General features: G+C 56.6%; 2 protein-coding genes across 5 annotated transcripts; one reads left to right on the top strand and one right to left on the bottom strand.

Moving 5' to 3' along the window:
• Positions 1-1,264: 1,264 nt before the first annotated feature.
• SYDE1 (synapse defective Rho GTPase homolog 1) lies at positions 1,265-8,081 on the top strand. Of its 2 annotated transcripts, none has more exons than XM_065873248.1 (8): positions 1,265-1,352; positions 2,918-3,259; positions 3,361-4,005; positions 4,181-4,395; positions 5,048-5,174; positions 5,388-5,548; positions 6,148-6,373; positions 6,675-8,081. In XM_065873248.1, the coding sequence occupies exons 1-8, from the start codon at positions 1,265-1,267 to the stop codon at positions 7,076-7,078; spliced, it is 2,208 nt and encodes a 735-aa protein (XP_065729320.1). In that variant the 3' UTR covers positions 7,079-8,081. The 2 variants fall into 2 exon arrangements, with proteins under 2 accessions (XP_065729320.1, XP_065729322.1); XM_065873250.1 differs by having other exon boundaries at positions 3,104-3,259.
• A 7-nt stretch (positions 8,082-8,088) lies between these two features.
• On the bottom strand, positions 8,089-18,048 carry ILVBL (ilvB acetolactate synthase like). Of its 3 annotated transcripts, none has more exons than XM_065873252.1 (16): positions 17,896-18,048; positions 17,212-17,356; positions 15,746-15,947; positions 15,496-15,623; positions 15,272-15,410; positions 15,072-15,183; positions 12,288-12,387; positions 12,057-12,154; positions 11,811-11,947; positions 10,697-10,831; positions 9,536-9,650; positions 9,276-9,445; positions 9,129-9,199; positions 8,975-9,046; positions 8,693-8,798; positions 8,089-8,563 (listed from the first exon to the last, which is right to left on the bottom strand). In XM_065873252.1, exons 2-16 carry the CDS (start codon positions 17,344-17,346, stop codon positions 8,385-8,387), a joined length of 1,899 nt encoding a protein of 632 aa, XP_065729324.1. In that variant the 5' UTR covers positions 17,347-17,356; positions 17,896-18,048; the 3' UTR covers positions 8,089-8,384. The 3 variants fall into 3 exon arrangements, with proteins under 3 accessions (XP_065729324.1, XP_065729325.1, XP_065729323.1); XM_065873253.1 differs by having other exon boundaries at positions 8,375-8,563; positions 17,212-17,359; positions 17,984-18,042; XM_065873251.1 differs by having other exon boundaries at positions 8,375-8,563; positions 17,645-17,908.
• Positions 18,049-21,110: the final 3,062 nt, after the last annotated feature.

Genomic DNA, 21,110 nt, shown 5'->3' on the forward strand with positions numbered 1-21,110 from the left:
ACAATAATATCTCCCACCCCACATTCTCTTGCACAAAGAATGTTACAAGGTCACCTTGACACACCACCCATTCACAGAGGTGGAGTCTATGTTCCTTTCCCTTGAATCTGGTGCGGGAAGTAACACAGTGTGACATTCCAAGCTGGATCAGAAAAGATAATGTAGCTTCTGCCTTTTACTTTTTTTTTTTTTTTTTTTGTGGTACGCGGGCCTCTCACTGTTGTGGCCTCTCCCGTTGCAGAGCACAGGCTCTGGATGCGCAGGCTCAGCGGCCATGGCTCACGGGCCTAACCGCTCTGCGACATGTGGGTTCTTCCCGGACCGGGGCACGAACCTATGTCTCCTGCATCGCCAGGCGGACTCTCAACCACTGCGCCACCAGGGAAGCCCTGCCTTGTTCATTTTTGAAGCCCTGGGTGGCTATGTAAGAATCCCAACTACCCTGACTACTGACCTGCTAGGAGGAACCCAGTTCACACCAAGAGGCCTGTGGAGGTGCCCTAGTCCACAGCCCCTGCAGAGGTCCCAGCCCACACCTGGCATCAACTGCAAGTGAACATGCCTCCAGATGATTCTGGCCCCTCATTTGTTGAACCACCCCTAAGCCTCTAAGTCTTTCCAACTGAGGAGTAGAAACAATCAACGTCAGCTCTGCCCTGCCCCAATTCCTGACCCACAGCATCTGTGAGCATCATGAAACGGCTGTTTGGGATGGTTTGTTAAAGAGCAGTAGTAACTGGAATTGGGGGGAAAGGGGAGTGGAGAACTGGGTGGAGGAGGGAGGCACCAGAGTGGCATCCGGGAAACTAAGGAAGAGGGGGTGTCATCAAAACGAGTGGTGCCAGGGCTTGCACCAGGCTGGAGCAGTGGATGGGAGGAAAGAGAAGGGATTTGTTCAGGATGCATTTTGGAAGTAAACCCCAGAGAACTTTCTGTAGGCGATCACCAACGGAGGGTGGATAATAGGAAAGACTAGGGCCCGCGACTGCGCCCAGATATTCAGAGCTGGAGCCCAGGAAGGTAGCACAGAGCCCCCGTTCCCTCCCCCTCCCGGCCCGGGCGACTGACTACATCTCCCAGCATCGCTCGCTCAGGCCGCGGGAAGGGGAAAAAAAAAAAAAAAGTTTGGGCCAAGCATTCCCGGAATGCGCTTCCTGCTGGCGCGGGGCGGGGGGCGGGCGGGGAGGCCCGGGCGGGGCGGGGAGGGCGGGGGGCGGCGCGGCCGGAGCCCGGGGCGCGCACTCCGCCCGGCCCGGGCCCCAGCATGGCCGAGCCGCTACTCAGGAAAACCTTCTCCCGCCTTCGGGGCCGGGAGAAACTTCCCCGGAAAAAGTCAGACGCGAAGGAGCGCGGTGAGAGGGGGAGGTGGGGAAGAAGGGGCGCCGAACCCCACCCGGCCTGGAAGCGGGTCCTGGGGCCCCAAGGATGGACAGGGGAAGCCCTGCGGATACCCCTGGGGGCCGGGGTTGGGGGCCGGGGCACGCAAAGGTCCTGAAAGTAACGGGCTGGGGGGAGAGGGGGCGCGGACCGTTATGTGCGCCTGGCCAGGGATGCCAGCGCTTCGGCTCCTTGGGAGGCCCGGGAGGGGGCCTCGCCCCTGACAGGAAATGGGGCCGAGGCAGAGCGCCTGGAGAGTGCAGGGGAGGAGGAGCTGGGAGGCCTAGAAACTGGGGCTTCTTCAGGCCGGGCAGGGGACACCCTGAGCCCTGGAGACCTGGGATGGGAGATAGGGGCGTACTCCTGCAGAGGGAGAGAGGTGGTGCATCAATCATGGTGGCTACCCCCCACCCCCTCTCACCTATTAACCAGTGACTGCAGCTACACCCAACCTTAGGCAGCCCCGAGAAACTGTCCCCTTTATACAGATGGGGAAACTGAGGCACGGAGCAGTTGGGTCATTTACCCAGTGCCAGTGAAGTGACTTAACAGCTCTGTGGACTATGCTACTAAATGAACCCAGAGAGAGAGTCCTGGGGAGTGGAAATCTGAAGTGACCAGAGGAGGGAGTCCTTAAAGAAACGGGCAGGACCTTAAAGAAATCAGAGCTGCGTGGGACAGGAAGTCCCGGAAAGGAAGGAGTTAAAGGAGGGAGGGCAGAAGACTCCATGGATCTGACCTCCCCCCAGCCCTTCCCAAAGATTCCCAAGGTTCCCAGAGCAGAGAGAAGGAACAGGGGTGCCCACGCACAAACACACACAGGAAACAGCCCGGGATGTCACAGAGAGGAGGATGGAGCAGGAGGGGGAGGTCCCAAGGGGGAGGCATTGACCGTGGGGGTCAGTCCTGGGCTGAGAGACGGTGGCAGGGGTTTGGAAGACAGGCAGGGAGGTGGGGAGTGACATGCTGCAGGTATGGGAGAACCCAGCAGGCACTCACTCACTGTCATGCCTGCTCCTGTCTTCCAAGCAAGCTAGGCAGCGTCCACTGTGGGCTATGCGCTTGACCAAGATATGAGTGCCTATGAAGTGCTCTCCATGTTGAGCTCCCTGAAGCCTCCCTGAAGGGTGGCATCAAATCCCCACATTTCACAGGAGGACACTGAGGCTCAGAGATGGAAAGTGACTTTCCCAAAGCCACCCAGTGAGAAGGGACAAGGGCAGGGCTCCATGCAGAGTAAATGAGAGGTGTAGGGAAGTAGAGTGGGGAATGCAGGGCCCAGGCCCAAAGAAACCCCACCAGACCTCTGAGGCTGGAGAGCAGAGGGACAGAGTCTTGTTTGGGATACCAGGGCCAGGGAGGTTGGGGAGGAGGCCGCAAGCTGGTAACCGATGAGACTGCTGGCCTGCAACCACCCATTCCAAATGAATGTGTGGAGTGTCAGTGCTGAGTGCATTCTCCTGCTGGGGGAAGAGCCCTGGGCCGGGACTGCTCTGGGAGCAGTGGGAGGCCAAGTCTCACCACCCTTGCTCTCTGCCAGGCCGCCCAGCCCAGCGCCCGGAGCCCAGTCCTCCAGAACCAGAGCCCCTGGCCCCGGAAGGATCCCAGGCTGGAGCAGAGGGGCCCCCCAGCCCCGAGGCATCTCGGAGCCCGGCTCGGGGTGCCTACCTGCAGAGCCTGGAGCCCAGCAGCCGCCGATGGGTGCTGGGCGGGGCCAAGCCACCAGATGAGGCCACCTTGGGGCCCGGGGCAGCTGGCAGTAGGGAGCCTGCTGGTGAGATCTGGTACAACCCCATCCCTGAGGAGGACCCCAGACTCCCGGCACCTGAGCTCCCAGGCCCACAGCCAGGCTCAGCTGAGCAGGAGAGCCTGGCCTCCCCAGGTGAGCACAAGCCTCACACCCCGGGACCCCCAAGATGACTACAAGCCTCACCCCCATCCCGAGCCCAGATTTCTGGACCCTGAGGTCTGCTCTCCCCATAGGCGCAGCCCCCGCCAGTCCCCCAGCCAAAGCCTCCCGCACCAAGTCCCCAGGCCCGGCCAGGCGGCTCTCAATGAAGATGAAGAAGCTGCCCGAGCTGCGGCGCCGCCTGAGTCTGCGGAGCACCCGGGCTGGCCGAGAGCGTGAGCGAGCCGCCCCCGCGGGGTCCGTCATCAGCCGTTACCACCTGGACAGCAGCGTGGGGACCCCGGGGCGGGCGGCAGTGTCTGAGGGCGCACGGGGCCTGAGGGCCGGTTACCTCAGTGATGGCGACTCTCCTGAGCGCCCAGCAGGGCCCCCGTCGCCCACCGCCTTCCGCCCCTATGAGGTGGGCCCATCGGCCCGGACGCCCCCCACTGCACTCTGGGGCCGCCTCAGCCTGCACCTGTACGGGCTGGGGGGGCTGCGACCGGCACCTGGGGCCACTCCGCGAGACCTCTGCTGCCTGCTGCAGGTGGATGGGGTGGCCCGGGCCCGAACGGGGCCGCTGCGTGGGGGGCCAGACTTCCTGCGGCTGGACCACACCTTCCACCTGGAACTCGAGGCCGCGAGGCTGCTGCGGGCCCTGGTGCTGGCGTGGGACCCCGGCGTTCGGCGGCACCGGCCCTGCGCCCAGGGTACTGTGCTGCTGCCCACGGTTTTCCGAGGTAGGATGCATGGCTGCAGGGGAGGTGTAGGGCACAGGATTCAGCTCAGGGCTCCCTCCTTCCTCCAGATTGCCCAGGGTACTAAGCCCAGGATGGGGCGTGGGTTGGAGTAGGAACCAGGGCACGGGAGCCCGTGGGGGCAGACTAGACTCAGGAGGTCCCCTTGTGTCTTCAGGGTGCGAGGCCCAGCAGCTGGCTGTGCGCCTGGAGCCCCAAGGGCTGCTGTATGCCAAGCTGACCCTGTCGGAGCAACAGGAAGCACCAGGCACAGCTGAGCCCCGAGTCTTCGGGCTTCCCCTGCCACTGCTGGTGGAGCGGGAACAGTCCCCGGGCCAGGTGCCCCTCATCATCCAGAAGTGTGTTGGGCAGATCGAGCGCCGAGGGCTACGGGTAAGTCCCTCACCCCACCCTAGCTAGGCCCAAGACCTCAGAACATCTCCCCAGAACACCCAGGGTATGGAGGCCAGGCTTCCCCCTACCCCACCTGGGGAACTCCTGGCTCCAATCCCAGCCTAAACAAGGGCAGGAGCTCCCGCTCCCTCCAGACCCTAGCACCTAGCCCAGAATTCATGGGTCATCTGTTCATTTAGTAACATAGGATCCCAGCCGTTCTGGAGCTCAGAGTCTGATGGGGGAAAAGACATGTCTCTAATAAATCACATATGTAAAACTGTGGCTGGGATAAGAGCAAAGAAACTGGGAGAGCTTAAAGCAGGACCTGACCCGCTGGTTGGGATAGTCAAGGAAGGCTTTCCAGAGGAGGTGACAAGTAAGCTGAAAATGAGTCAGAGTTTCCTGAGTCAAAGGATGTTGGTGCCAGGACAAGTGATCCAGAGGGTCTACAGGGCCAGGCTGTCCAGGCAGCCAGGTGGGATCCCCAATGACAGGCGTCAGAGGAGCAGGAAGGCAGCCAGTGAAGCTACAGCCAGCCCCCAACCTCTCAGCCCATTGCCACTGTGATCTAGGCCTCTGGCCCTCACCCACAGGGCCCTGATCAGTCTGTGGCCCTGACAAGAGGACATCGCTCTGCTCCTGCCCCCAGGTAGTGGGGCTGTACCGTCTGTGTGGCTCAGCAGCCGTGAAGAAAGAGCTTCGAGATGCCTTTGAGCGGGACAGTGCAGCTGTCTGCCTCTCCGAGGACCTGTACCCCGATATCAATGTCATCACTGGTCAGCATGCCCCTTCTCTCTCCTGCCTGCTCCCCATTCAACCCTCACCTCAAGGCAGTCCCTGTGGTCCCTCTGGGACCTCACCCCTTCTGTTGGCCTTGTTTTCACCTTCCTGCACCTATCCTCCTCCTGTTCCCCTGCTCCCAGCCCCAGCTGAATCTCCAGCCTCAGAAACCAGGGGTGCCCTGACCAGAGTGGGCCCTGTATCCACAGGCATCCTCAAGGATTATCTGCGGGAGCTGCCTACCCCGCTCATCACCCAGCCCCTCTATCAGGTGGTGTTGGAGGCCATGGCCCGAGAGCCCCCAAGCAGGGCTCCTTCCAGCACTGAGGGCACCCGTGGGCTCCTCAGCTGCCTGCCAGATGTGGAGAGGGTGAGTTGGGCCTGGTGGGAGCAGGCAAGACAGGGAGTGGGCTGACATCAGCAGAATGTTTCACCCATGCCTGGGCCTGTGATGGCCATGAATGTGTGGCATTGTTACAATTCTAGAAAATAGGTGCTATTAGTATCCCCACTTTATAGATATGGAAGCCAAAGCCCAGAGCAGTTGAGTGAGTTACTTAAGGTTTCACAGGCAGAATGTATCAAAAATACAGACTCTGAACACAGGTGTGTCAACCTACCATAAGGGAAGTTCCTGGCTGTGGTATCCTGGACAAGTCCCGACCCTCTCTGTGCCTCAATATCCTCATCTATAAAATGGGATTAATACCAGCCCTGCCTAACACACAGAGGAGTAGACTCAAGCCCAAGTTCTGCCATTTCAAAGTTGAGTTACCTTTCGCTTCAGTCTCCCCTCCAGCAAAATGGGATCATAATACTAATACCTAATGGTTAAGTCTTAGCTGGGTCATCACCCAGCTATGAGACCTTGAACCTCAGTTTCCCCATTCTGAACCGCCTTAGTCTCCCTCAGGAGCGACAGGGGACCGGCTTTGCCCACCTCATGCTCTCCCAACCCTCTCCTCTCAGGCTACATTGACGCTTCTCCTGGACCACCTGCGCCTTGTCTCCTCCTTCCACGCCCACAACCGCATGACTCCGCAGAACCTGGCCGTTTGCTTCGGTCCTGTGCTGCTGCCGGCGCGCCAGGCACCCGCCAGGCCCCGCATCCGCAGCTCTGGCCCGGGCCTCTCGAATGCAGTGGACTTCAAGCGCCACATCGAGGTGCTGCACTACCTGCTGCAAGCCTGGCCAGGTGAGCTGGCCCTCGCCCCCGCCCCCGCGCCGCCGATCGTAGCCAGGCTGCCGCTACGCTGCTTTCTCCAGTGGCCAATCAGAGTCTCGGGCTTCAGGCAAGCCACGCCCCCTAGTCCGAGTAAGCTGGTACCTGGTTGCCTCAGCAACCAGTTCTAGCTCAGCCAGTGAAATCCTGATCCGGTCGAAGGCCTTGCCTTTCGACCGGCCAATCAGGGGCCTGGCTACCGAAGCAGCCAATCAGAGGTCTAGTCGCCACAGCTGGGCGTGACATCATCCAAGCCCTCCCTCTCCCTCCGCAGATCCGCGCAGGCCCCCAGAGGCTCCGGAACTGGTCCCGTACCTGCGACCCAAACGACAGCCGCCGCTGCACTTGCCGCTAGCGAGCCCCGAAGTGGTGACTCGGCCCCGCGGCCGGGGCGGCCCCGAGAGCCCCCCGAGCAACCGCTACGCCGGTGACTGGAGCGTTTGCGGGCGGGACTTCCTGCCTTGTGGGCGGGACTTCCTGTCCGGGCCGGACTACGACCACGTGACGGGCAGCGACAGCGAAGACGAGGACGAAGAGGCTGGCGAGCCGACGGTCGCCACCGACTTCGAAGACGACTTCGAGGCTCCCTTCAACCCGCACCTGAACCTCAAAGACTTTGATGCCCTCATCATGGACCTGGAGAGAGAGCTCTCCAAGCAGATCAACGTGTGTCTGTGAGCCGGGCGGGGCCGGACCCCGATTACTAAGGCCGGGCTCATGGTTGCTAAGGCGGTGTCCTAACGACCTAGGGGGACCAGACCTGTAGCTCAGGCCTAGCTCCTGGTTCCTGGGGAGTTGCCTAGTGATCAGCCAACCCATTGCTGAGAATCATTCCTCGTTTCCAGTGCTCAACATTCGGGCACTGGTTGCGAAGGCCGGGGATTAGGAATTTTCGGGACCAGCTATTGTGGCCATCTTTTCTGAGTACCAAGGGCTTCTTCCCGGCTGCCAAAAGGCAGTTCTGCTTGCAGGGCTGGCTGGCCTCTCTTGCTTCCCCTTAGCCAGGGAAACGCCAGTTACTGTGAGCATCGCCCTGGGATGGTGAGACACCCCCCCCCCCAGTCAGTCCTCTTGCTGCTGCCAACCAAATCAGTATTAGCTTTGAGCACTGCACTCTGCTTCTCCCTCGGCGGGCCCAAGGACTATCATGAGGTACTGTTTGAGGCAGGGTGGGGGAAAGCCCCTAACCTGGGCTCTGGCTGGATAGGGGCAGCCTGAGGCTTATAGGAAAACAGCTGGTTTCCCCACCCTCTTTTCCAAGGAAAACCCCATGATTGCCTCAAACCAGCAAAAGTAGATAGCAGAGTATGGCCCTTCCCCTCCCCAATTCTTCCTCCCCATTCCTGAACAAATTGAGCACTTATAAGACCTCCCTTTCGGAGGGGCCCCACCTGAAGTGTCAGGCTGGGGGCATTTTGGTACGGAACATATTTATTGCCTCCGTGCGTGTGTGTCTGTGTGTGAGGACTAGTGTGCATGGACATGTCTAGAGCAGGCATGTGGGGCTCTTTCAGGGACCACAGAGCGGGGAAAGAGTTTGCAGTGCCCAGGCACCCTGAAATCTCCAGTAATGGTGCCTCAGTGAGCCCCAGAGTTCCAGTGGGAGAGTAGGGTCCCCTCCTGTCTCCTCCCTCTTTCCCTCACTTCCATCTTTGTGGACAATAAATCAGTATGCACAGGTTCTGGGATGAGTACTTGGGCCCACATGGACCAGAGGTGGTTTATTCAATGTGTAAGAGAAAAGGGGAGAAAGGACACAGCTGAGCCCACAAAGAAAAAGGCCCAAGGGCTCTCCAGTGCTGCCAAGGAGCCTCTCTGAGCTCTGAGCCCTCCAGCCCCTCCTTGTCCTCAGGGAGGGTTCTAGGGTCACTGGGCCTCATGGGATAGGCCCAGGGCAAGCAAGGATGAGAAACCAGCCTGGCACCAACCAGCTTGGCACAGTCCAGGGGTGGGAAGAGAGCCAAGGGCACTGACCCATGAGGCCCTACACGGCAATGGAGCCATCTCGGAAGTCTGTCCTCCCGATGAGGATGTTGACCACAACTGGGTGGCCATCTTGGCACTGCTGCTGGGCATCATGCAGCACCTTGACCACCTGATCCTCACTCTCTCGTGAAAGTAGCAAGCCCTGGGCTCCCAGTCCCATGGCCGCCTTGTGATAACCTAAAAGGGGAGATCAAGTCAGAATGATGGCAGAACCCAGCCTACCATGCAGCTAGCCCAGGAGAGGAACATACATTCAGCTGGGCCTAAAACAGCTTTCCCCCTTCCCACCCATTTCAGGCCCCTCACCGGTGTAAGCCAAGCCACAGGCCACATTGCTGCCCAGACAGGGCACCTGCTCCCGAGAAATCTGGGTCCAGCCAGCATCATTCCCTATCAAAGCCATCACTGGGATCTGCAGGGAGAGGATGAGGCCAGGCCACAGCCTTCAGTCCCAGGGCTTGGCCAGCCACAGGTCAAAGACAGGGACAGGACCCCTGTGAACCAAGCAGCTCCCTCCCCAGCCCACCCCACCCCTGATGACATCTCCCAGAACCCCACGCTAGGAGCTTCCCTTGGTCACCCGGTCACCTTGTGTCTGACGAAGGTGTCAAATTCGATGAGGCTGTAGCCAAAGGCTCCATCCCCAAACAGGCACCAGACCTGAGGGGGTACCAAGGATGGCTGGGGTGGCTCACAGCCCAGAAAGCAGCAAGCCTCCTGCCCCCAGCACACTCTGACTCACCTCGGCATCCGGCTGACACAGTTTGGCGCCAAGTGCAAATCCTGCACCAACCCCCAGAGTACCGAAGGCCCCTAGAAGAAACAAGAGCAGGTGGGTGTGAAGGGGCCCCGACGATGCAAGCTGCCCCAGGCATAGGCCCGCCCTTACCAGGATCGAGCCAGCGCAGGGGGCCACGGGGCTGCACCAGGTGGGCAGCTGTACCCACGAAGTCCCCACCATCGACCACCAGAATGGAGTTGTCGGGCAAAGTTTCCTCCACCAGCTGCAGTACCCGCACCGGGTTAAGGTGCTCGGCTACAGGCATCGATGCCTTCTCCCTGTGATGGAGCAACGCAGGTCAGCAGAGCCAGCGGCATGGGCCCCCGGGAACCCGCAACCCCCCCAAGTCCACTCTACCCAGCCCCCACCTAAAGGTCTGCTCCTTCTGTCGGTCAGCCTGCCGAAGCTCCTCTGCCCAGTCTGAGGCCCATGTCTGGCCCTGAAGGCCCTGTGCCAGCTTCACCATGAAGGAGCCCACGTCTCCTGGGGAAGGAAGAGGGCACAGCTGCAGGGAGATGGCCTCCTCCTGCCCTTCAAGCACCAGAGGCCCAAAGACAGCAGGAAGCGAACAGTCATCTGCACAGGAGGCAAAGAAGCAGGCCAGGGGGTCCTAGCACAAAATGGGTGAAACGCACCCCAGAGCCTGCCAGAACCAAGTTAGGGCAGCAGGGCTGTGAGGGAGAGCAAGGCCAAAGAAACTAGGTTTAGGGAGCACAAAGTGGGTTAGAAACTCACATCAGCCTCTGTCTCCTGCCTCCCCATCACACCCCAGATCAGGCAGTCCTGTCAATTCTGCCTCTGAAACACATCACTAAAAACACCTCCATCCTCCAAGCACATCTCTACAACCCAGGCATGCAGACTGCTTGTACAGTGAACAAATAAACAAGCCAGTGATGATGTACTTTTCCCCATCTCCATTTTAGAAATGATCACACAGAGGCTCAGCGAAGTTGAGTTTCTCCTCCCTCTCCATCCCCACTCCAGGCCTCATCGTTTCTGTCCTGCCCTAACAGGCCGCTTGCCTCCACCCGGTCCCCTCCAACTCGCTGCCCACCAGCTGCTACAGTGGATCTTCCCAAACACGAATGCAAGTGGTGCCACTTCTCTGCTTGACACAAGTTCCCTCTCGCCTGCACCGCAGGGTAGTCAACGTCCTTGGAACGATGGGCAAAGCAGGGCCTGGAAAGGCCATGGAAGAGGACTGAACGGGGTGGAGGAGCCACAACAGGACAAGAGAGACCTCGGGGCAGGTCCTAAGGGCAGCAGGCGACATGGGAGAGTACAGACAGGGGATGTGATCACACGCACATTCCCAGGCCTTCCCTCTGGTGCCCACCCTACCATTAGTTCATCCAGAAGCACCCCATCAGTCTAAGGACCAAATAGGCATCTCTGGCCGACTCGGAGCCCCCTGGGGCACGGTCCAGGCCTTGGTCACCAGCACCCAGCTCAAGCCAGCTGCAGCAGAGGCCAGGAGGAGAGGGACCGGAAAGAACACATATGTGTGGGGGCTGCTAGGGGCTCACCCTGCACAGCCTCCTGGGGCTTCCAGAACATATCTGAGTTCATCAACATCTCTTTCCGGTTACGGTTGACAATGATGATCTTGCTGCTGCGGCTGAGGACACGGCCATAGGACAGACGGAAGTCACACACCGTTCCTGGGGTAGGGGACAGAGTCTCGGTGGACAAAGGGCCAGCATCCTGGGGAGTACCCCCTACCTTACTTAATCCACCATGGTAGACTGAATGCATAAAGGTCTTCACCTCTCCCTGTACCAGTGTCACCTGCAATGAGACTTTGCAGCTCCCCACCCCATGAACCTGGGCTGGCCTCAGGACGTGCTTTGGCCCATAGAATGTGAGAGAAGTGATGGCATGCGTTCCTGAGGCCAGACCTCCCGAAGCCCTGCAGCTTCCACTCTCTCCCTCTCACATTAACTTGCTCCCCAAGCCCTGCATGTTTCTCAACGTACACCAAGTAAACAAGCCCAGGCTAGCCTGCTGGATGATGAGAAACATGGAGTGGGTAGGGGAGAGTGAAAGAACTCAGTTACCCCAGCTGAGGCCAAGCTAGCCCAGCCTACAGCCAACCAACCCCCAAGTTACAAGCCAGCCCAGCCTGGATCAGCACAGCTGCCGTCCCGCCTCTCGGAGTGCAGACTCAGGAGTGAGCCCTACCAAAATGACAAAAACTACCACCTAACCCCAGGTGGGTCTTGAGAAATGATAAGTGCATTTTAAGCCACTGAGTTCACGGTGGTTATTATACAACAATAGCTAACTGATACAACTATTATGTCTCTGGCAGGATTCAAGCACTTTATGTAAAAATATATATGCTGTAGGTGTACGTGCTGTGTAAATGCTGCATAACGCGTACAAATGCAAATGCTGTACACAAAGTACCACAGGTGCCCGCTATCTTTGTGTAAAGCTGGGTCACAGGACACAACTGCAACCTGGCGGGGTTTACCTGAATTTCAGGTCCAGGGGAAGGGGGGTGGTGAGAGGTAGGAGGGTGGCTGATTATGAGAGTGGGGTGCCAGCCAGTATCTGACTAGGAGGGGCAGGGTTACACGATTAGGGAGGTACCTAGTGGGAGGGAAAGGAAAGGGAGGGTGGGAGGATGAGGCCCACCTGCCAGGACGACAACATCTGCCTTCTTCAGGGCAGCGCTGCGGTTCTGCCGGATGTGAAGGGGGTGGCTCCGGCCCAGCAGTCCCCGCGCCATCCCGCCCAGGAAGCAGGGGACACCCAGGGTCTCCACAGCAACCCTAGGGGTCCAGGCAGAACAGAGGTGAGTGTGGCCAAGGGCCTGCCCCTCCTCACAGGGCCCCAGGGGACCAGGGATGTGACAGTAAGGGCAAGCCTGAGGCTTCTCACCGAAGTTTGTCTGAGGGTGTCGGAGGCAACAGGGCCTGGCTCCCAAGCAGCACAAGGGGCCTTTTGGCCCGGCTCAGGATCTCAACACAGCGCTGAACCTGGGGCAAGAGGTGGGGCTCAAATAGCCAACCCTGAGTCACCATCAGCCCCAAGATCACAGCCCCAGTACTGGTTCAGAGAGAAGCCACACAGCAGGTGGGGGTCCCTGGCCAGGGCACAGAGGCAATTCACCTGCTGAGGGGAAGCCTGAGGGATGTCCAGAGGCAGAGGCCCCTCAGGCTGAGGCTCCCAGGCTCCTGCAAAGAGGTTGGCCAGGTAATTCTCTAAGTACCTGCGAAGGGGAGAGGAAGAGTCAGTTACCAGGAGTCATACCAGGGTTCCAGAAGCTGAAGGAGGAGAAGGGCCGGGAAAGGGACCAGGAAGGCAGTAGGACAGGAACAGAGGTACAAAAGCCACAGCCCAGGGACAGACAGACCCCAGTGGCTGAGTGCCCAGTGGCCTGTTTCCCCTCAGAAGGTTCTGGTGACCATCCCAACCTGACACAGACCCTCAAAAACAAGTGCCACTGGCGTGGAGTGCCAGAATCAGGGGCCATGGTTGCGGGGTCAGACGGAGGTGGGCTTGAGTTCTGGCTCTGCTGCTTCCTGTGTGACTGTGGGTGAGTGACTCAACTTTTCTGAGCTTCCTCCTCTGTAAAATGTAAAAGGGAACATCTCTCCCAAGGTTCAGTGATCTAGCCACTCAGGATATAAAGCACATTGCAAAACACTCGATTAATTGGAGTTATTAAAAATTGTCCGTACCCTTGCCTTTCTCTGGCTTCTGATGTCTCCTTACTCATTGGGTCACAGGGCCCTGACCTTCCATGAGGCCCTGTGCAGGGCCCTGGAGACACAAAGATCAATCCCGCTCAGCCCTGCCCTCAAGGACACCCAATCCAGCCAAAAATACACATGTGGGCATCAGCCGGCTAGAATTAGTCAGAGCCTGAAGCTTCTGTTTCTCTTTCGAGGAGGAGTAAAGATCACAGAAAATGAGAAGAGACCAAGGATGGAACCATGGGGAACCCTAACATGGAAAGAAAAGGCAAGACGCTAGCCAGCCTTGCAGGGGACTAGTTCCCTAATCGTGTCGGGGGAAGGTTGGGAGACACCTTGCCTTACGCTTGGTATGACACTGGACTCAGCCCTATTCTTATTTAAGATAATAATGGTTAATTCCTTTATACTTCATATGCTTTGCGCTGTCAAAATAATCTCATTTTATTCATCACAGAATCTCAGTCTAGAGAGAAAAGGCAACGTCGGTCCATCTTACAGATGAGGAAGCTGACGTCATATATTTAATCACAATATGTATAAGTCAAATCATTACGCTGTAACCCTTAGACTTACACAGTGCTGTATGTCAATTATATCTCAATAAAACTGGAAGAAAAAAAAAGGTTTAATCATTTGTTCAAGGTTAACACAGCTAGTTAGTGGCAGTCCTGGGATTCGAACCCATCTCTCTGGACTTTCATTTCACTCATTATAGATGGAACACAGCTCTGTGGATAAAGCATTGAAGGTTCCTCCGGGCTGAATCCTAGTGCGCCATTAACAAACTGGACAACTTCATGCAAGTCATCCAACTGCCTTGGGTCTCAGTTACCTAATCTATGAAATGGGCATAATAATACCTCTGAGTCTTAACTCAGAGGGTTGGTATAAAAAACATGTGAGTAAACCTGCTACTCCTTGAGCTGGCCCTCGAGGTGCTTCTCACACGCCCGTGTGCAGGGACCTGTCTGTCCTGTTCATGCCCATCCAGGTACCTAGCACATAGCAGCACTCGCTAAATATTTGGAGGGGGAATGGAAGGCAGAGGGGCAAGGACAGGCAAATGCAAGGGACAGAGGGCAAAGAGGAGGAGGAGGAGGAAAATTGATTCTCCTTTCTTTTTTTTTATTTTTTTTTTGCGGTACGCGGGCCTCTCACTGTTGTGGCCTCTCCCGTTGCAGAGCACAGGCTCCAGACGCGCAGGCTCAGCAGCCATGGCTCACGGGCCTAGCCACTCTGCGGCATGTGGGATCTTCCCGGACCGGGGCACGAACCCGTGTCCCCTGCATCGGCAGGCGGACTCTCAACCAGTGCACCACCAGGGAAGCCCTGATTCTCCTTTCTGCCCCCTGTTTCAGCCAGGCCCACCTCAGTGGTGACCAAAAATGGATCCTTTTCATGTACCTCTGCTAGGGCTATGCCCCTACTTAGAACCCTTTTTATCCCGTCAACAGAAAGAAACTCCCCCTTGAAACTTGTAGCTCTTCCAGGAAAACCTTCAAGCTTGTCCCAGGCCAGCCCCACTGACCTGCTCTCTCCAACATCCTGGCCACTCACCACTCAGAAGTCCCACAGTGGTCCCAGACTGAGCTGTGCCCATGTCATGGGCCCACAGGGACACATCGTTCCCTTATCCTGGCCTGCTGGAGGTCCAGGCACTCATATGTGACCCATCCAGATGTATCCCACAGCTACCACCCAGATTCCAGACCACCATCATCTCTCATCCCAGTGACCGCCACACCTCCTCCCTGGCTTCCCAGCTTCCACCTGACCCCAAAGTCCACACTTCAGCAACATCCAGAGGGAACATAATAAAAACCCAAGCCAGGGTATCCAGTGCCAATGCTTAAGGCCCTGCAGTGCCTCTCAATGGACCTCAAATTAAAAACAAAGCCCCAGGTCTGCGAAGTGGCTCCTGCCGGCTGCTCTGAGCTCAGTCTCTGCCCCTCTCCCCTTGGCTCACCTGCGGCCACCACATGGGCCACTTTGCTTTCCCAACCCACCAACTTCATTCCTGCCTCAGCACATGTGCATATTCTATTTCCTCTACCTGGAATGCTCTTCCCAAGGCTGGCTCCTCTCAACTGATGTGCAAATCAATGAATGAGTCAAAGGAGAGATGGGTGCTAGCAGGAGGTTGCAGGAGAAGCCAGCGGATAGGGGAGGATATGGTAGGAGTTGGGCTACTAACCAGGAGACCCCTCGACCCATGAGGCCCTTGGGCGGCTTAGCTGACACCATCTCCTTCTGAACCATGAAGTAGGGGTACAGCACATCAACAGGCAGTTCCACAAACACCGGGCCTGCATGGACAGGGAGAGCGCTGAGTCTGCTGTGTCTCCCAGCCCCCAGGCCCTAGGGCCTGACCACTGCCCAGCCCCCGCCCCGCACCTGGGGTGCCCGACTGAGCAGCAGCCATCGCGGCCCTCAGGGTGGGAATGATCTCCCGCACCCTCTGCACAGAAGCACAAAACTTGCAGAGTGGCCGGAACAGGGACAGCTGATCAATAGCCTGGAGTGCGCCCCGGTTCTGGTGGAGACAGGAGTCCAGGGAGTCAACACATGAGAACTTCCAGGCTCCCTGGGGCCCCTGCCACCCCTCAAGAAGAGGGTACCTGCAGCAGGGTGCTGGCAGCCCCACCCAGAAGCAGGACTGGGGACTGGGCTATCTGGGCATTCTTCACCGCAGTCACTGTGTTGGTGAGGCCGGGGCCCGCTGTCACCGCCACCACGCCCACTGTCCCTGAAACACAAACCGTGTCACAGCTGTGTCCACCCTCCTGGCCAGCCCCCCCATCAAAAAACCCTGCCCCTCGAAGACATCCCAGTCTCACCAGCCCCTAGCCCTCTCCACTCTGCCCTCACCGGTCAGGCGGGCCACAGCATCAGCAGCAAAGACGGCTGTGACTTCGTGGCGGGTGTCCACCACGCGGATGCCCAGCTTCTCACAGGCCACCAGCAGTGGGGAAATATGCCCGCCGACCAGCGTGAAAAGGAACCGCACGCCATGGGCCCTCAGCACGGCTGCTACATTCTCCCCACCATGCCGGATGCTTGCCTTGTCCACCTGGGCCCGAAAAGGGGGAGAAGCGAGATTGTCAAGGACCAGGGCACGGGCACCAGGGCAGGTGGGAAGAGGGACAATCCCCCTCCCCCAGGAAGGAGGACAGGGGCAGGGTCGGAGGGCAGGGGAAGCTTAGGCACATATTACACGATACACCTGGCTCAGAGTAGGACATATCATCTTATCAGATCCTCCTGATGTCATATCCTTTTACAACTACAGAGATCAAGACTCCTGAGCAAGATTCAAAGTCCCATAGAACGCATGCTCTTAAAGCCCCCCACTCTGTAACACTGCCCGCCTCAGGGATGGTGGAGCAAGCAGGAAGAGAGGTTAGGGAAGGTGGATCCACAGAACCCAAGGGAGTTTGGCCAGGGGCCATCTGCTGGGACTCCAGAACGGCCTGCTCTCCAGTATCAGGGCATCTTAACGTGACTGCTGACTCCAGCCTACCAGAATTCCCTCCTACTCACTGGGCCCAGTTAACAGGCCGCCAGCCGCCACGTGCCTGACCTGGGAGCAGCCTGCTGACACAGACAGTGCTTCTGCACAGCAACGCACACCAGAGGCCTTTGCCTTAAACCTCCACAAATCCTCAAGTTGCTGCTGGTTAGGAGAGGAAGGACTGGGGAGGGGTCAGGGTTGCTCCAGGTTAGGAGAGGAAAGACTAGGGAGAGGGTCTGGGGAAGGGGTAAATTTCTGAGAGTGGAGGCAAGTGGTTCAGAGCAAGGTCTGTGGGGTCAGCTCTTCCCCAAACAGGTCTCCTAACACAAGCTATCGCACAACCTCTCTGAGCCTCGGTTTCCTCTTGTGGAAAATGAAGACAGAAACAAAGAGTATCTATTCCGGAATGTATTGGGTACGTGGGAAAATCCCTCTGAAGCGCTGAGCTCAGCAGACAGCAACTGTCATAAAAGAGTCACAGCCGTCCACGTCCTCTGGTGCCTGCTCTCTGCACTCTGACCCCATCGTGTTACGGAGCACTGCTCCGTGAAGAGGGCTCGAGGCCCCTGAGGAAGGAGGTGGGTGGGGGGTTGAGTGCCCAGGCAGGTGTAGCCTCCCTGTGACCTCTTCCTAGAGGCAAAGTCCAGAGCCCCGTAAGCAGCTCGGCAACAGCGACAGGATACTGGAAAGAATCTCCCGACCAGTCCCTCTGGATTAATCGGACCTCACTCTCCCCGCCTATAAAATGGGTTAGCTGGAAAGAACGCTGGAAGTCCATTTCTTTGGCTGCCCCCGGCCCGTCTCCCTTGTATTTCCCCTGAACCTTGTGCATCAACTGATAGAAGAGCCCCAGGCGGTGAGCGGCACCCAGCAAGGCGGCCACTAGCGTCGCGAAACCCAGGAGCAGGAAAGAGGGGAAGAAGCCCCCAGCAGGGGCGGCAGCCTCCGGCGTCTCCATGAGATGGCACCTAAGGGAGAAAAGGCAGGGCTAGGACGTCGGCGCGACAATTAAATTATCCAGAAGAAGGCACGCCCCCTCTCCCAGCCCAGATTCCCGGGCCACGCCCCTTGGCACGAGTTTCTGCGCGGCCACGCCCCTTACACCCCCAGGCTCCGGACCAGGCCAAAACTCTCAGGGACCTGACCACGCCTCTTACAACGCCAGCCCACCCCCCTTACGTCACCACAACCACCTAACGAGGTCACCACAGGTCAATGCGGCGACAAAGCCTCAAGATAGCTATTTTCCTACTTACCTACTTCTCAAAAGAACGGCGGGAAGCCCCGCCTCTCTCTGACATCAAGGACCCGAATCTCAGCCCTAGCGGTGAGCCCACCCCACGTCTACGCCCCCAAGTTAGCGTGCACGACCCTCTCCACAAGCCAGACCCCTCCCCCCTAGCGAGCGCCCGGGCCCGAGCCTGTCCCCCGACCCCAGGCCTCGAGTCGAGGTCAGGTTGCATCGGGATGCTTCTCCAACCCCCAGGGCATTTTAACCTTCACCTACAGGAAATAGCGCTAACTCCAGAGGAATTCCGCTCCCTTCGTGTCACGTGAACAGGCGCGCGGCTAGAACAGGCTGGGCCGGACAGCTGTGGCCTTGCCCCTTTTGCCCACTTGGATCCGGGGCGCCCTGCAGTCCGGCCCGACGCGCGTGCGCTCAGCTTCAGGGCACCTCCTATAAGAGCCCTGTCTCTACTGGCCGCCCGTTGCACAGGCTCCGCCCTCCCTCGCTTCCCATTGGCTCGCACTGCAGGCCTCACGCTTTTTTTTTTTTTTTTTTTACAAGAGGCCACGCCCCTCGGCGGCTCCCAGTAGCCGGGAGTTTGGCGCGATCCGCCTTCCTCGGCCTTCCATTGGCCCAGCATTGCAGGCCCACAGGTTCCGGGCCTTCCGAGCCCAGCCCGCTTTCCACACCAGGCGTGCTGTATGCCCCTTCACGTTGGCCGAGCACGGACGATTTCGGACCTCCTGCCCAGTGTCCACCATCCGGGACTCTCACCCCAAACAAACCCTGCCCCTCGCTCTAGCTCCAGGCCCTGCCTCCCAACCCACCGCAATTCAGCGAAGGCAGAGGCCCGCCCCCTCTCCCCTATCCGCGCCTACGCTGTTGCCTCTACCCTTGTAAGCCCTGCCCACTTCCCCGGACGCTTGGAGTTTTTCTGCTTCCGGTGCAAGGGAATGGGCCCTCTGAGTGGTACCCGGTTCCAACCAGGGCTTCACCACGTTGCAGCCGTCTGGCATCTGGAAAATGATCTCCCCATCAGTACAGGGGGAGTAATTCTGGTCCCGAGCGCCCTACTTCCCTACAAGACTGACTTCCATCCCTTGTCAACTTCTGGGATTTCCCTCCAAGGATTCCACCCCATCGTTAATTTTATTTTATATTGAATCATTCCTAGGTTTTCATTTCACCCATTAAAAAGAAGAAAACACCCTCCGATGGCCCCACATTCTCCACTTGTGACTGTCCATTTGCTCCTTTTTTTAGCAAAATCCATCTATACTTACTGTCTCCGTAAGCTCTTCTCCTATTCTTGAACCCACTCCAAACAGGCTCTTACCCGCCCCTCTATAAGAGCTGCTCTGGATTATTCCAACAGTCTCCAAACCAGTCCCTCTCCCCACTGTCTCTCACCTACCTGCTCAACCCCACTCTCCTTGCCAATATGAACAGGATAAAATGCAAATGTCCTAGAAGGGCCTTCTGGACCCAATTAAACTTCCAGAGCCAATAATGAAATAGTGATTGTCTTACGTCAAGCACTTACTATGTGCAAGCGCTGTTCCATGCCCTTTTGACATATGAACTCATTTAATCCTCACAACAGCCCTGGAAGGGAGGTGTATTAGCAATATCCCCATTTTATAGATGCTGAAACTGAAGCACAGGGAGGTTAAGGAACTTACCCAAGGTTGTGCAGCTTGTAAGTGATAGAGGCAGAATGTGAACTCAAGCAGTGCTGTCTGGGCCTCCAGACTGGAAACACTTCAAGAATGGGCCCGTGCTTCAACCACATGGCTCCCTCATGCCTATCACAGGGTGTAGTTTTGGGGGCCCACCCAGATACCACTGTGCTGATGTTGAATTTTATTCTGAGTTGGGAAACCAGAAGGGGTTTTGAATAATCTAAGTCACACAAAACCTGCACATGATTTTTCATAGCGGCTTTATATGTAATAGCCAAAAACTGGAGAAACCAAAATGCCCCTCAGTAGGTGGTTACAAAAACCGTGGTCCATCCATACCATAGAACACTGCTCAGCAAAAAAAGAACAAAATATGGGGCTTCCCTGGTGGCGCAGTGGTTGAGAGTCCGCCTGCCGATGCAGGGGACACGGGTTCGTGCCCCGGTCTGGGAAGATCCCACATGCCGCGGAGCGGCTGGGCCCGTGAGCCATGGCCGCTGAGCCTGCGCGTCCGGAGCCTGTCCTCCGCAACGGGAGAGGCCACAACAGTGAGAGGCCCGCGTAACGCAAAAAAAAAAAAAAAAAAAAAAAAAAAAAAAAAAAAAGAACAAAATATGGTAACACAGTAACTTGGATGAATCTCAAACAATTATGCTCAGAGAACCAATTGGTGGTTGTCAGAGGCAGGGGGTGAGGGGTGGAGGAAATGGATGAAGGTAGTCAAAAGGTACAAACTTCTAGTTATGAGATGAGTAAATCCTGGGTATGTAAGGTACAGCGTAGTAACTACAGTTAACAGTACTGTATTGTATATTTGAAAATTGCTAAGAGAGTAGATCTTAAAGGTTCTTATCACAAGAAAAACAGTTTATAACCATGTAAAGTGATGAATGTTAACTAAACATACTGTGGTGATCATTTCACAATAAATACAAATAATAAATCATTATGTTGTATAACTTAAACTTATACAATACCATATGTCAATTATATCTCAATAGAATTTGGCGGGGGGGGGGGGGGGGGGGAGGGAGTTCCCTGGCTGTCCAGTGGTTAGGACTCTGTGCTTTCACTGCCGAGGGCCCAGGTTCAAAAACTGGTCAGGGAACTAAGATCCCACAAGCTGCGTGACATGACCAAAAAAAAAAAAAAACTTAAGGGGAAAAGCATTCTCTACCCACAAGCTCAAAAAAAATTATGCTAAATTGCTAAAAACAAAAAAAAATTATGCTGAGTGAAAGAAGCCAGTCTCAAAAGGTTACATATTGTGTGACTCCATTGATATGATAATCTCCAAGTGACAAAACCATAGTGTAGGAGGACAGATCAATGGTTGCCAGGGGGTACAGAAAGTGTGACATATGGAGGGTAGCATGAGGAATTTTGGGGGGTGATGGAGCTGTTCTGTATCCAGATTGTAGTGGTGGTTGCATGTGTTAAAATTCATTGAACTGTACACTAAAAAATCTATTTTACTGTATGATGCTTTAAAAATAAAATTATACATGTAACTTCATACATATGTGTGTATATAGACAGATATTATACACACTCACACCATGTAAATTAAAAAAAATTTTTTTGGCCACGCCATGCAGCATGCAGGATGTGGGATCTTAGTTCCCCGACCAGGGATTGAACCCGGGCCCTTGGCAGTGAAAGTGTGGAGCCCTAACCACTGGACAGCTAGGGAATTCCCAATAAATAATTTTTTTAAAAGATACACTAGCACCAAACTGAAATTTTTCCTTGAAGTAATCATCAGCCTTCAAAGAGAACTGAGAAAGGGAATAAATTTCTGCCTGTGTAATT

This window comes from Phocoena phocoena, chromosome 3 (genome assembly GCF_963924675.1).
Source record: "Phocoena phocoena chromosome 3, mPhoPho1.1, whole genome shotgun sequence".
Taxonomy (NCBI): Eukaryota; Metazoa; Chordata; class Mammalia; order Artiodactyla; family Phocoenidae; genus Phocoena; species Phocoena phocoena.

Coding starts and splice junctions, on each gene's coding strand:
- SYDE1 (XM_065873248.1), top strand. CDS start 1,265: ATGGCCGAGCCGCTACTCAGGAAAACCTTCTCCCGCCTTCGGGGCCGG. Junction 4,006..4,180: donor GCTGCCCACGGTTTTCCGAG/GTAGGATGCATG, acceptor TTGTGTCTTCAG/GGTGCGAGGCCCAGCAGCTG. Junction 5,175..5,387: donor CGATATCAATGTCATCACTG/GTCAGCATGCCC, acceptor CTGTATCCACAG/GCATCCTCAAGGATTATCTG.
- ILVBL (XM_065873252.1), bottom strand. CDS start 17,346: ATGGAGACGCCGGAGGCTGCCGCCCCTGCTGGGGGCTTCTTCCCCTCT. Junction 12,155..12,287: donor CTCAGGCTTCCCCTCAGCAG/GTGAATTGCCTC, acceptor CTCTTGCCCCAG/GTTCAGCGCTGTGTTGAGAT. Junction 9,047..9,128: donor TGTGTCAGCCGGATGCCGAG/GTGAGTCAGAGT, acceptor GTACCCCCTCAG/GTCTGGTGCCTGTTTGGGGA.